At 45.5% G+C, this 13,380-nt stretch overlaps 1 protein-coding gene across 1 annotated transcript in view; it reads left to right on the forward strand.

The window, feature by feature from the left end:
• The first annotated feature begins 4,771 nt into the window (after nt 1–4,771).
• Nucleotides 4,772–13,380, forward strand: part of MAP2K4 (mitogen-activated protein kinase kinase 4) — a 43,113-nt gene continuing 34,504 nt past the window's right edge. The window contains exons 1-2 of the mRNA XM_033518804.1: nt 4,772–4,787; nt 5,608–5,710. Coding sequence (XP_033374695.1) covers nt 4,772–4,787; nt 5,608–5,710 — 119 coding nt within the window. The remainder of the gene's footprint in view (nt 4,788–5,607; nt 5,711–13,380) is intronic.

Consider the following 13,380-nt stretch of genomic DNA (forward strand, 5'->3'; position numbering starts at 1 on the left):
GTAGCATCAAGGATAATATTAAAGGTTACCAGTGGGTTTTGGATAGTCCAGACTTCATTCTCAGGTTTTGCTTCTGGGAGTTTCCAGTCTGAGGGAATTAATCTTAATCTGATTGCAATTTCTTGCCCTCTAAGCTTAACCTACTTTACCAGGCCTGGTGGTGGAGGTATTTATAGATGCTGGAAGTGCTGTTGGATGTAGCCCAAAGTATCCTGCATTGCCAGTCATGGAGGTGGGTGTCTGCTGGTGCAGCTGTGAGCTGCCTCCCACCCCCAAATCATGCAGATGTCTCACTAAAATACTGTCTAGTATGTTTTTTTTGCTATGGAGTGTGTTCATGGAGGCAGTGGCCAGTAATTCTTCCTGAGTCCTGGGTCCTCCTGGCTTGGGTGTTTGTACTCCCTAGTTGGAAGCACACTTGGGGCTGTGGGTGAATTATGGCTAAATCCTCTTTCTAATGAAGTGAGTCCTAAAAATGAGCATACTTAGCTTATTCCTGCAGTGCAAAATCATCTTTTCAGATTTGAATGCTGACTCTTGGATTATACAAAATTGAAGGTTTCATTGAAGGGCTAAAAACGTCAGTAACAGACAGAGGCACTGAAAATATTTTAAGTGAATTTCTGTAGTTGCAGCTCTTAAAACTAATAAGGCCTAAACTAAACCCTAGGCCTCTTCTTTCATCCAAGCTGCTCAAATGGAACTGCATGATATGCTGAAGTTCTTCAAGTTTTGTTTCAAAATTTGACTAGTTTTTTTCTGAAAAATAGTTTATCTTGAATGTAAGACTGGAAACCTACTGTACTCCCAAATTAGTTGTGCTGGTATTGGAGTAGATTCATGAACAAGACTGGAAAGGAAGGAAATATAAGTGCAAAATTGTAGGTTGGAAGGGTCTGTGGGCAGGCAGAGCAGCAGAAATAAGCAGCTGGAAATCTTGTGAGCATTCAGGATGTCAGCAACTGCGGGGCTGCAGCTCTGAATGCAGGTAAATGTTCTTTGCTGTCTCTACATCAAAGCAGGCATTTTGTTAGCAGACAAGATACAGCAGTTTGGTTATTTAAAGCTGTTGGAAGAGCAGAGATCTGTGTCATTTTGTTGGGGTTTTTTTCTGTCTCACGCTAGAGTTTGCACTAGCTTTGCTTGGAATTACCTTGGAAGAAATCAGAACTGATAGTTCTCTATTAAGAAAATGACCTCAAGCATTCAGCTCTGTTTTCAAGTGGAAGTAAATAATCCATTCTTCCCCATTTCCTCTGTCTTTTTGTTGATGTGCTGTACTATTACAAGGGAGAGGTAGAAAGATTGCACGGTTCATTACAGACCCATTGACTTTCCTTCCTGCTGTTTGCTGTCACAGCTTGTGTTTCTGTGATTGTATCTCTTTTTTTCTTCTGGTTACAGTAAGGAAAGAGAGCTCAGATTTGATTCCTGATGTATCATCACTCCACAAACAGAGAGTGACTTCAGCATCTGACTAGAGAGAATATTTACCTGTGCACTGTGACTCACTTGATCGCTGTGACATGTGCTCAGGCTGTGGCAGCAAGAGGTTGATCCTGCAGAGTTGAACCAAGTGGAAAACATTTTGACAGGGGTCAGTTTGTACCCTTTCAAAATAGAAACCTTGGAAAAATCCATTAAACTACTGCTGTTTTGAAAATCTTACTGCTTGAAAAGGGAGCATGTTGTTCTGCGTAACCTGAATGTGGTAAGCAGTGCTCTTGAGGAGCATGCAGGAATGGTGGTGAGGAGATTCTAGGAAGAAGTTGGAATTGCTTTTTCCAACAGGAAGTGACTCAGAAGCTTGAAGAAAAGACATGGGGTATCCTGTACCAGCCACAGTGTGTCCAGCAAGACCAGGAGAGTGACAATTCCTCTGTGCTGAGCATTGTTGAGGCAGCTTGAATCCCTCATGAGAAGACAAACTTTGAGGGGCTGGAGCTTGCCCAGGGAAGAGAATGGAGCTGGGGAAGGGTCTGGAGCTCCAGGAGCAGCTGAGGGTGCTGGGAAAGGGGCTCAGCCTGGAGAAGAGGAGGCACAGGGGAGACCTTCTGGCTTTGCACAACTCCCTGATGGGTTGTTGGGCTCTGCTCCCAGGGAACAGGGACAGGAGGAAAGGGAATGGCCTCAGGCTGGGCCAGGAGAGGTATATTGGATATTAGGAAAAAATTCTTCACCTGTCAAGCATTGGAAGGGGCTGCCCGGGGATGTGGTGGAGTCCCATCCCTGGAAGTGTAAAAATGTGTGGATGTGGGGCTTGCGGCCATGGTTTGATAATGAACAAGGTGGTGGTGCTGAAGGGTGATGATTGGACTTGGAGATTTAAGAGGTCTTTTCAACCTTAATGATTTTGTGATTCTGTAAATAATAGATGTCCTATGTGAAGTAAAAATAGTAGTACACAGTCTAACTCTGGAGGAATACTTTTGGTCCGCATGTGACCTGCTAGACAGCTATTTCTTGTTGTGTGAAGGCTGGTTGGCTGTGGTGGTGGTAAAGGGTTCTCACAGTGATGAGAACTTAACTGCAGAGCCAAGTGCCTAGATTAATTCTGGTGACTGATAGCAGCACATAAATAATTCTGTCCTTGGCCTAGCACCCATTCACCAGTGCAGCAAGGAGCACGGGATGCTGTGGGCCTGAATTTTCCAGGGGCTGTTGTATAGGTGCTTTTCCCAGTTTCTTTTGGCTGTGATCTATGGAATGCCAAGGACTGTATGTTTGGGGACATTCCTGGACCTCAGTTCCATGCACAGGCCTATGGAATCACAACATCCTTTTAAAAATTACTTTGAGGACACCACCAGCACTACCACTTTACGGCTGGGATGATTCGCAATAAAGATTGCTACCTTATGGGTAGATTAAATTATTTACAACCAGAAAGCTATTTTTGGCTGTCTTTTTTCTTTTTGGAGAGCAGTCTAATGTAGGATACAATCCTGTTTAGATTCCCTCAAAATATAAGGTAGTACCTGCCACTTCTGCTCATCTGAAGTCCAGGCCATCCAGCTTTCAAATATGGTCTGGACTTGGTATAATGATAAACATGCAGCTGAACAAACCCAGTAGTCACAACTGGGAAGACCATAAGTCAAGAAAGTTCATAATTTCAGGTCTGGTGTTAAGGATTACCCTAATTTGTGAAAAAGTTATCTGTTGCAGAGTTTTGGTTTCTTCCAAATCATTCTCTCTCCCATAATGTTTACTGTAAAAATTCTCAGAGAAGTAGATGTTATAATGGTCGATGATTAGAATCATGTGTTAAATTAGCAGAACCTTTAAGAGACAATGTATATAGGATGGCTATTTCTGCAGCACATTTTTGGGCAGTTTTGGTCACACAGCCTTGGTGGTGATGGGCATTAGTGAATTCCAGAAGCACCATTACCCCCACAATCTCTTTGTTGTAGGGAGGCAGGGTGGTCTGTAATGAACCTGTGTGGAGCAAAATCACAGCAAAACTCCATCTAAAGAGGCTCTTTTGCCTTCAGTTACAATGATGTGTGTGCAAGGAATAGAGACGTGGAGTCAGAAGTCTTTTTTAGGATGAAACTCAAGGTTTGGAGTCCAGAGCTGAAGCTATGGAGGCTGCTGAGGAGCACAGTTTGCTTTAGCTCCCCTCAGACTTCGCTTCATTTGAGTCTGTTGTTTCACTTACAGTGCTTTCCATGTGATCTGCACTGGATGGAAATTCCTGGCATTTCTCAGGATGTTCGTTTTTCCCGGTCACATTCCGTGTTCATCAGCTGAGCAGAAACAAACCATCCTGTTTGCTTCCCAGGGGCTGCCTAAGCTTCTGTGTGTGTTGGATTTGTAGAAAATCCAGCTTCAGACGGTGGATTGACATAATTGAAACTATCCTTATAAACCTACTGTGGTAGAAATCAATAGATCAATATTTGACTGTGTTACAAAGTATTCTATCCCTGAGTAAAAACGGGGAAACTTGGTGTACAAAGCTTACAAATAGTAAGAATAGGAGAAGCTGTGAGGAGATTTTCTGATCAGGTTGTAGTTAATAGTGTCAGTTTTAATCTTGGGCCACTTCAAGTCCAATATTCTCCTGAGCTGTATAAACATTGCTGTGAAAAAATCTTACAACACAATTGACAGAGGGCTGGCATTTCAGGCGTGTCAATAAAACAGACTCAAAGGATAATAGAAGAAATCCCTGGAGCCTGCGTGAGGGCGGATTTGTGCTGCCCTGACGAGGGGCCATTCTCCACAGGTTCTGCCCAGCAGCACCACCCCTGTACCTGTGCAGAGCTGGGGAGAGCCCACAAACAGGGCGGGCTTTCAGGGATAAGCCTCGTGTCCTCCAGCCCCTTTGCGGTGGTGAACTCTGGTTTTGCCCTGTGTGAGAGGGAGATGCCCCCAGGGAAGCATTCAGAAGGGCTGTGTGAGGTCGGTCATGGTGGTGTGACAGGTTGTGCACTCACACAAGGCCCTCTGGTTCCTTCTCGCTGCAGACCTGCCCTCAGCCGTGTGCTTTGCTCAAGGGACAAACACGAGGTACAAAATGCTCTGCATCTGTGCTGGCTGAGTGTCCTTAGTGTCAGCTTGAAATGGGTTGTTTCAGTGGGAGTGGTGAGGCACAGGCTGCTCAGAGAAGCTGTGATTGTCTCATCATTCAAAGTTAGGTTGGATAGGGCTTTTTTGGGAGGTGTCCCTGCCCATGGAAGGGGTTGGAATGAGCTGATCTTTAAAGACCTTTCCAACCCAAAGACATCACTGAGGCAGTGGGAAGCTGGGGTGGGATTCAGTCATGGGCTTCTGGGAAGGTGGGGGGAGAACAGGCCTAATTTGAGCTGTTTTGGTCTGGAGAAGTACAGGTTTCCTGTGGGCAAACGGGAACAAGACAGAGTCCTCTGCACCCCAGTGGGAGGGAAAACTGCCTTTGTAGTCCTGATCCTGCTGTTGCTTAAGCAGATCATCTCACCTTTAGTGGAAAATACAGAGCCAGTGGCTGGTGCAGTGACCAAGACCCTTCCCACACTATTATTTATTTATTTTGTGTTTCCCACTGCCTCCTCAGTTAACTGCAGAGCATTCCCTTACGTGGTCACCCCTCAGACACTCTGCTTGGCAGCTAGCTTGGCAGAAGGAGCCTGGTTATCTCCATTTGCTTCTAGCAAGTGAGGGTCAGGAACCCCAACAGTTCTCCTGTGCTTGGAGTGTCACATAAAAACCATCCCAAGGTGCCCTTTCCCTCCTCAGTGCCATCCCCCCAGGTCTGGTGGTGTGCCCAGGCTGTGTGTGGCAGTTTGGGCCTCTGTGCCCCGTGGGTGTACGTGGAGGATGCTCAGCCCTGGGGTTGGAGGTGCTGTGGTTGCTGGAGCCCTGGCAGGTGATCCAGGTGCTCCAGCTGTTCACAGGAGATGTTGTGGCTTTGGCCACTGCCTTGGAATGAGCTGGGGAAGACCTTGGTATGAGACCTGACTCTGTGTCACCATCCCCATGTCCTAACGCAAGCTGTGATTTGCTAATGTTGTAAAATGTAAAATCCTTTTCTTACAATATGCCATTTTTTTCTGTTTATTTCCAGATGCTCTCAATATTTTGTGCTGACAAAAAGTTTACTTTATGTTCGTTGTCTCCCAGGTAAACGCAAAGCGCTGAAGTTAAATTTTGCAAATCCACCTTTCAAGTCCACAGCAAGATTTACTCTAAATACTTCTGGAGTTCCTTTCCAAAATCCACACATGTGAGTATAAAGCCAATGGCACAACTAGTGGAACAACTTTGAAATGAATTAGCCAACACCCAGTGTTAGTTAAATGCAATTTGATTAGTCCAGTTATTTGTAGGTTGTTTAAATCTCTCACTTTGAGTCATTTTTTTCCAGAATTAAAAAAGAAGGTTAAATTGGGATCTTCTTGGTTTGCACTGGAGCTAATGCTTTCCAGAATTGATTGAATTGAGTATTGTAGCTGGTAATGCTAGGTACATCTATAATTAATGTCTAGACTGATTCACTGTTGTTTTCCTATCTCTTTATTCAGCTTATTACTTTTTGTTAGAATTTCTTGTTTCTGTGTTACTTGTGAAAGCCATAACTGATAGAATTGTTTTCAGCACAAAAACGAAGGTTGAGGATTATCATTTTTCAGCAACAGGGAGATGTTAGGGGAGTTATGCAGAGACTAGGTCTCGCTGAGTTTTCTAGCCAGTTTAGCCCCAGGATATCCCTGTCAAAAGTCTGAGAGCAAGTGTGGCACAGAGCTGTTCCTGACTCTAGTAAATACCAGGGTACATCAGCACCAAAAAGATCAGCTTTGTATCCTCAGATCCACCAATCTAGCTGGACAGTGCTGCTCTGCAGCTGGTCCCTGTGGCAGATGCAGCAAGCATGCAGAAGATGTCCCACATTTTTCTTCTCTAAGGTCTCAGGAGTTTTGTCAGTGTCAAGTCTCAGAAACTGCACCTACAGCCTCCCTGCTGCCTGAGCTCTCTGTCCCTGTCATAGGCTGCTCCTGCTTGGCTCTGCATGTCACTGCCTCTCTCCTGGAGCTCAGTGCCTTCTGCTTCCCCAGGACATAGCTGCTGGGCTCTGTTCTGGGAGCTTCTTTATGCTGGGGATTTTGAAACAAACTTTTATCAAGTTAGGAACACATTTCTGATGAGTTATTGATGGTAATTATAATATAGAGAAATTTCATAAAATAGTTTAGATGATTCTTATAATCTTGAGTGACCTGTCCAGCAAGTCCTCCTCTTTCTTTCTCTCTCCTCTCTGAAACAGAGTATTCTTATTGGTTATAGAGCTCACATGGTTATAGAGCTCACATTTAGGTATTCACTTTTTGTGTCTCATCCCGTCATCAAACTTTTGTAAAGATTTTCTGCAGAAACCCTTTTGGGGCTCTTTCATCTCCCTAACCTTGTTAGTGAATTAAATAAAGGATTTAGTGGCAGCTAATGACAACCCTAACTGTCGGCCATCTATAGGGATTTGACTTTTCTGTGTTTATCTGTGTGGATTTCTGTCTTGGATTCACTGGAAGTCACAGTGGCTCCTGTCTAGCACAGAAGAGCTTTTGTTGTTAGTCTATGGCATCTTAAGTTTCATGTTTGTGCGATTGTCAACATTGTCCAAGACAGGTGCTGCTCTTTCTTTGTGGCAGATGCGGTTGTTGGCAGGGTTTGGTTAATGGTGTTACTAGGTCTGAGGGCTTGCAGGTGTTTGCGTTGGATATGATAGCTGTTCAGGTGCCAGAAGTGATGGTGATGTGTCTGTGCTAAAGCTTTTTTAGGAGGCTGCAAGCTCTAATGGCCATGTCTATTTGAAAGAGATGGATGCTGTTAGCTTGGTTGTTTTCTCTGTGGTTTCTCTGAGGCTGGCTGAGCTTGGTTGCAGCAAATTGTCCTTGTGTCCTTTGTGTCCGTAGCAGATGCTGTTCCTCAAAAGCAGCGTTGATATCTTCTGATTGCACGCTTCTGTCAAGTGTTTGTCTTGCAGCTGATGTATCTCCGTCTCCTGCCTTCTTCCCTGAGATGCTGGAATGACTTTTTCCTCAGTAGGCTGGAAACCTTTTCTAGACTTTGGATTTGAACTGGGTATTTCAGACCTCCTCACCCAGACGTGTTCCTGATGCAGAGTGTGTTTCTGTTCACCAAGCCACTTCTCAGCCTGGTGGAGCCGAGCAGCCTGGGTGTCCTCCTGAAATGAGCACTGGCTCCACACTGCTGGGGATTGCCCTGGACAGGCCCTGTTGGTCCAGATGGGTGGATCTGAAGATACAGAGAGGTTAATGTCTCACATGAAATTCGGGGTTCTGCGGTTTGGATCCACCAATCCAGGGGTGTCCTGTTGCTTCTGCCTGAGATGGTGTATTGAGCAGCAGAAAGCAAGGCAGGGGTTAGGAAGGAAGGTCCACTCTGGTTCTGTGACTGCATGTGATGGAGGTGGTGTGTCTTGTTTGGTTCAGCTGGAACTGCTGCCACCAAATCTTCTCAAAGTGCAAAGAGATTTTCATCTAGGTGTAATATGTTTCCTACCTGTCTCTAGGACTTCCAGCACAGTAGTAAACATAATTTTACATGTGACCTGTACAGGATAAGGCAGAATAGATCTTGAATTAGAGGCAGTAGTTGGGGAATATATTTCATTCTTGAAAGGATGCAGTCTAGAGAAGGGGTAACAGTTTTACTGATGGCTGAGGCCTGGTCAGAGTCAGGGAGGCTGTGTGATTACCACACTGTGCAGGCTGGGGAGCAGTCGAGGCTGTGGAGACCTGCCAGGTTAGCCCAGGCTGACTTTGCTACTTAGACCAGATTAACAGCTGCTAACTTTGTTTTCCCTGCAGCAGACGTTGCAGAGGCTGGAGGACACAAGCCATGGTTAGGGTGAGCTCTTCAAATTCCAACCCATTATACCAACTGGAAAGCATCCCACCTTTTACCTCATCTGTCCTGTGTCCAAGTAGGATTTAGGTCACAAACAAAATTAGATTACTCCGTTATCTATGTGGAAGCTTTACAGAGCTGCTTGCAGCTGGTTGCCTTTGCTAAAAGGAGATTCAGATCACACTAACGAGTGATGTGATGAGGTGTGACTCTGGCTGTGCATTGCAGGATTTCTGGCTGGGCTGTGCTGCCCATTGCTCTTGAAACCAAGATGGAAACCATTTGGCTGTAGATGAGACTCTTGGTTTTCTGGAAAGCTTTGTATTCTTGTGCAGTGATACCTGGATGCTGATTTAGAGGATTTAGATCAACCTGCTAGGAAATGGACGAGCACAGGAAATGTTTTTTGGCATCTGGTTGACAGCATGCTGCTTCTTGAGTGTTCTGTCTGCTGGCTGAGAAATCTCTTGACTCTGAGTTGCCACCTCTTGAGAACCTGATTACAAGAGCCTTGCAGATTCTCTTGGACAGGTGACAAAGTGAACTAATCTTTCTTAATGTACAAACTTGATGTTTGAAGTATCTGGTGTCCAGTTGAACTCCACAATCTCCCTATATCTTGTGGATTTATTGGGACTTAAGCTTTCCAGAGCTGCCCTGCGTGGAGCTTCTCCTTATGACACCTGGAAGAGTCACACACTTTTCAGAGAGCTGCCCCAAGAGTGTGTTGGATGTTCTACTGAACTGTCTTCAACAGCTGCTGGAGGTTCAGTCACACATCAGACTCTCCTGCTTCCTTTTTTTTTCTGTATAGTTTGGAGATTGTTATTCCTGTAAAGATTTTTTGTTTTTTTCCTGGTTGTTCCAAAGCCTCTCTGAGGTGTCTGTTGCTCTTTTAATCTCCTCTTAGGCTTTCCCATACCCTTCTGGCATGTGGGGTCAGGCTCTGTAGCTGCATAGCCTGTAGCTAGTGGAGATGTTTAGGAAGTAAAGAGAGAGTTCCTACCATTTTCGGAAAAAAAACCCCAAAACCTAAACCCCAAATAGGAATATTCTAAACTTGCATGTTCCCTCCCACTGATGTGAATTTTCCTGTAAATATTTCTCTGTCTCTTCCTCGTATCTGTACTTGTCACTTCACATCTTTATTATTACTGATTTCTGCTACCTTTCTGCTGTGTGATCCTTCCTGTGGCAGGGAGTGCTGCCTGGAAGCCTTGGAGGTGGAATTCAGAGTCAAAGGTACCAAGAATATGAATTTTTTGTGTGACTGAATCTGTCCCATTTCCTGAAAGTTGCAGAATCTGGATGTAATCACTTGTATTTTCAAGTCATCACAAGTAAAATGCAACCTCCAAGGCCTCAGCAGAGACATCTCAGTGTTTGAGGCAGCCTGTGGTTACCAGGCTTTCACTTTTCATACAAACATCACTGTAGGTTCAGTGCTGCAACAATGTTTCTTCTGTAGTTTTTTCATTTTTTGCAAATTGATGAATTTTGCTTTGTATTTAACCTTTCTCTTCCAAGAGTTTGCAAGTTCATTTGACCAGTGATCTTTTAATGACAGAGATTACATGGTCTGTAACACACTTGAGTGTCTCTGGCTTGGAGTAGGTCACTGCTTCAGAGAAGGTGCTGCCAGAGTCAGTGTGAGATTTTTATTGAATGTGCTGATTTAAGGTCTGGTTTTTTTTATTTTTTTTAACTTTTCAAGTTTTGGTATTTCTTAAGAGCAAATCCTCTCTGCAAAGGAGCTTTTTGCTGTCTCCAGCTTCTACATCTCTTGGAGCTTCATTGCCCTGGTAGGATTGTTGTCTTTTTTCTGTAAGGGTTTGATATCCCAGCACCACTCTGCTTCTGACTTTAGGCCTTCTGTGTCTGGAACCAAAATCTGGACCTTGTGTATCTCCATTCAGCTAATTCACATGGATTTTTCAAGGGTGCTGAGCACCTGCCTTCCTGCCACATTGCAGGGACCTGGGCTCCTCAGAACATTTGGAAACCTGTGAGCCATCCTTGGTGTCTAAATCAAATCCAAGCTGATGTTATGTGCTGACCTGACTCCCATGTGTTCCAAGTGCTTCACGGGTTCTGAGTGATTGAGCTGTGCAATTATAAGTTGTTGCACAAATCTCTGCATTCCCCATCCTGTGGATGGGTAGCTGGGACATGTTGTCTTTTGGAAGAGGCAGAGGTTAGGCCAGAAGCTCGTGACAGAGAGTTCAGCAGGGATCTCTGATCTGTGATCCACAGGTAGCTCTGTGTTACCTGTCCCATCTGGGTGTGGTTGGGAGCTGCTGTCCTGGTTCTTGTGCTCACAGCCATGGTCAGAGCTGCTCATTTGGGGGCAGAATTTGGGAATTTGGACCTTGCAGCCTTGGGGTCAAGATGCATAACAGGACCCCCACCCAGGGCTCAGGGAAGGTCTGTCCCCTCGATGGTGGAAGAGCAGTGATGGGTGAGAGGATGGTGATGGTGGCAAGTCACCTTCCAAGGCACTGAGACCTGGTCTGGCCTGCCCAGACAGGGACAGCAGCTGGATCCTGGGGAAAAAGAGGAGCTGTGGTGGCAGAGGTGTTGGGTTATCCAAGGTGGGAGAGGCTGGAGGCTTCTGTGCCTGTCCCTGGGGCCCTCGTGGCAACACAGCCATCCTTGGCCACTGAGCTGGGACACAGATGTCTCACACACCAAGGCATGGACGTCCTGCAGTTCCTATTTCAGGATGTGATGGCTGATGCTTGGGCTGCCTCCTCAGGGCTGTTTTCCATGGCATGTTGGGAAAAGAAGGTGGGATGGGGTAGTGGCAGAGCTGTGTTACCTGTAAAGATATTTTTAATAGTGTTGTCCTCACTTTTCCAGGGACACTAAGGTGGTATCTGGGTTAAGTCAGTCAAGAGTAGTGGTTTTGAGTTGACTACTAGATATTTTTTCTACTGAGTTGAATGGTGTGGAGGGGGGTGAAGCATTCTGGGTCAGTAGGAATGAGAAAGATAGAGCAATGAGCTGGAAATGTTCATTTTCAAGCTGAACTTGACTTCATTCAACATGAAATCTCCATCAGTGTGGCCTGCTGGGACATAGTGTCTGGATGGAAGAGCAAAGCTGGGGATGTTTCCCTTGGGCAGGAGTTTCCTCTAGACTTCCCTTCTCATGCCTGGCTTTTGGTGAGCTGTGTTGCCTCCCCTTCATCCAGTGACATGGCTCCATAGGTGACCTGTGGTTGGCCAGGTCCTTCCCTGAGACACATATGAGGCACCATCCTTGACTCCATCCATGCTCATGGCAAAAGCCCAGTGTTTGCAGCCTGTGCAGGACCAAGTTGCTGCTTTGGGGGTACCTGTCATGCTCCAGAGCCTGAAGGAGAGCTGGGGGTGACTGTTTTCCTTGCTTAGTCAGTTTGATTCCAAAAGCACAGGTTTATAAAGCTGAATACAAGGTCAGAGCTTTGATAATACCTTGTGTAGTCTGCTGAGGAAGACAGTTTAGGGAGGTCTGTCATCCTGGCCATGAAGAATTGGAATTTTCCCCATTCTGCTTGCTGTGCATGAGGTGAGGGATGGTGCTGCCTTTCTTTGAAAGAAGCTACAGAGGATTTGGTGTGGTTTAACAATTTTGGGTCTATGTAATTCCTCTGGTTGTGTCCTGATGGTTGTGAGGTACTGCTGGGTCTGGCAGGAGCAGAGCTGGCCCATCAGTGTGCAGTAGACCCCAGGAGGTCCTGCAGCCCTCTTCACACATCCAGGGGACACGTCTGGTCCTGGCACAGCTGCATAACTCACACCAAGATGTAACTGCTGCAGGGCTTGTTTCAAGGCAGGGAAAGTAGGTTGAAGAGTTCTGAGTTGGTATCAACTCTTGCCTTCATGCTGTTGTGTTACCAGAAGCAAAATTTTCTCCCCTGCTTTCCTTCCCTTTCTTTTGAGGTGCTGCATCCACCTGCAAGAACAGCTGTGTACATGCTCTAGGAAACCCAGTTGTAAGGCTTTCAAAGACTCCAGGACACTCCAAAATACCTCAGTCTTCTCTGGAGGGCTCGTGACAAAGTGGGAGACCACAGCTACATTTCTGTTGGATTTTCCATAAACAGCATCTGGATCTGTTGTATTCTTAGAGTATTTTAAGACTGGTGTGTTTGTCCCTTTACCATTTTATGTGGAAATTTCTGTAAGCTGTTCCAAACACTTGCATTTCATACTTTGTAGAGAAGGTGAGATGTGATGCCATCTCTGAGCATTCAAATGCTCTGATTGATTTTTCACCTGTAACTTTTTATGGTTAAGAGGCACAGGCAAGATCCAGAATTCCACTTGACAGTCAGGAGCTGCTAAAATTTCTCCCTTTCTTCCTCCTGCCGTGAGCAGTCCTTGGGATTTGAGCTTTGATCCCAAGCCACCCGTGTGTTTCCTGCATCCCAGAGTGTCCCAGGGATGCTGTGAGCTGAGTGCATTGCTGCTGTCCTGCCCAGGAGGGAGCACTGGGCATTGCTGTGCCTCAGCTCATCAGTTTGTAAGGCAGGCTCTGAAAACCCATCAGATGGAACTGATTGCCATTACATTTTTTTCCAGGTTTTGCTCATCTTGCTAAACCACCTGAGAGCATGGGATGCTCTCTTGGCTTTCTGTAGTTCCATTCTTCTAGCCCCATGAATCTGCTTTCTGAGCTTGTTTTTTTTTTTTCTTTTTTTGCTCCAAAGTCAATGAGGCCATAGTTGTCCCATCCTCACATCCTGTATGTCTTGGGGACTGCTGTCCTGGCACATGGGTGGAGTCCTCAGGCTGAAGAGAGCCCACAATACCCATGTTCTCCTCTCTTCCTTGGGCAAGTGCGAGTTCCTATGTGGAACGTGCTGCTGGTTGGAGAGGAAAATGGGATGAAGCAGAATGTTCTGTGTAACATCTCTGAATACATGTGTATAAACATATTTGTGTGCACACACAGGTTTGGTCTCTAGCCATTTTTTTGGATTAATACCTTGTTCAATAATTATTTACAAGTAGCAAAGTAGAAGATGGCTTATGCATTGGGCTG

This window comes from Parus major, chromosome 18 (genome assembly GCF_001522545.3).
Source record: "Parus major isolate Abel chromosome 18, Parus_major1.1, whole genome shotgun sequence".
NCBI lineage: Eukaryota > Metazoa > Chordata > Aves > Passeriformes > Paridae > Parus > Parus major.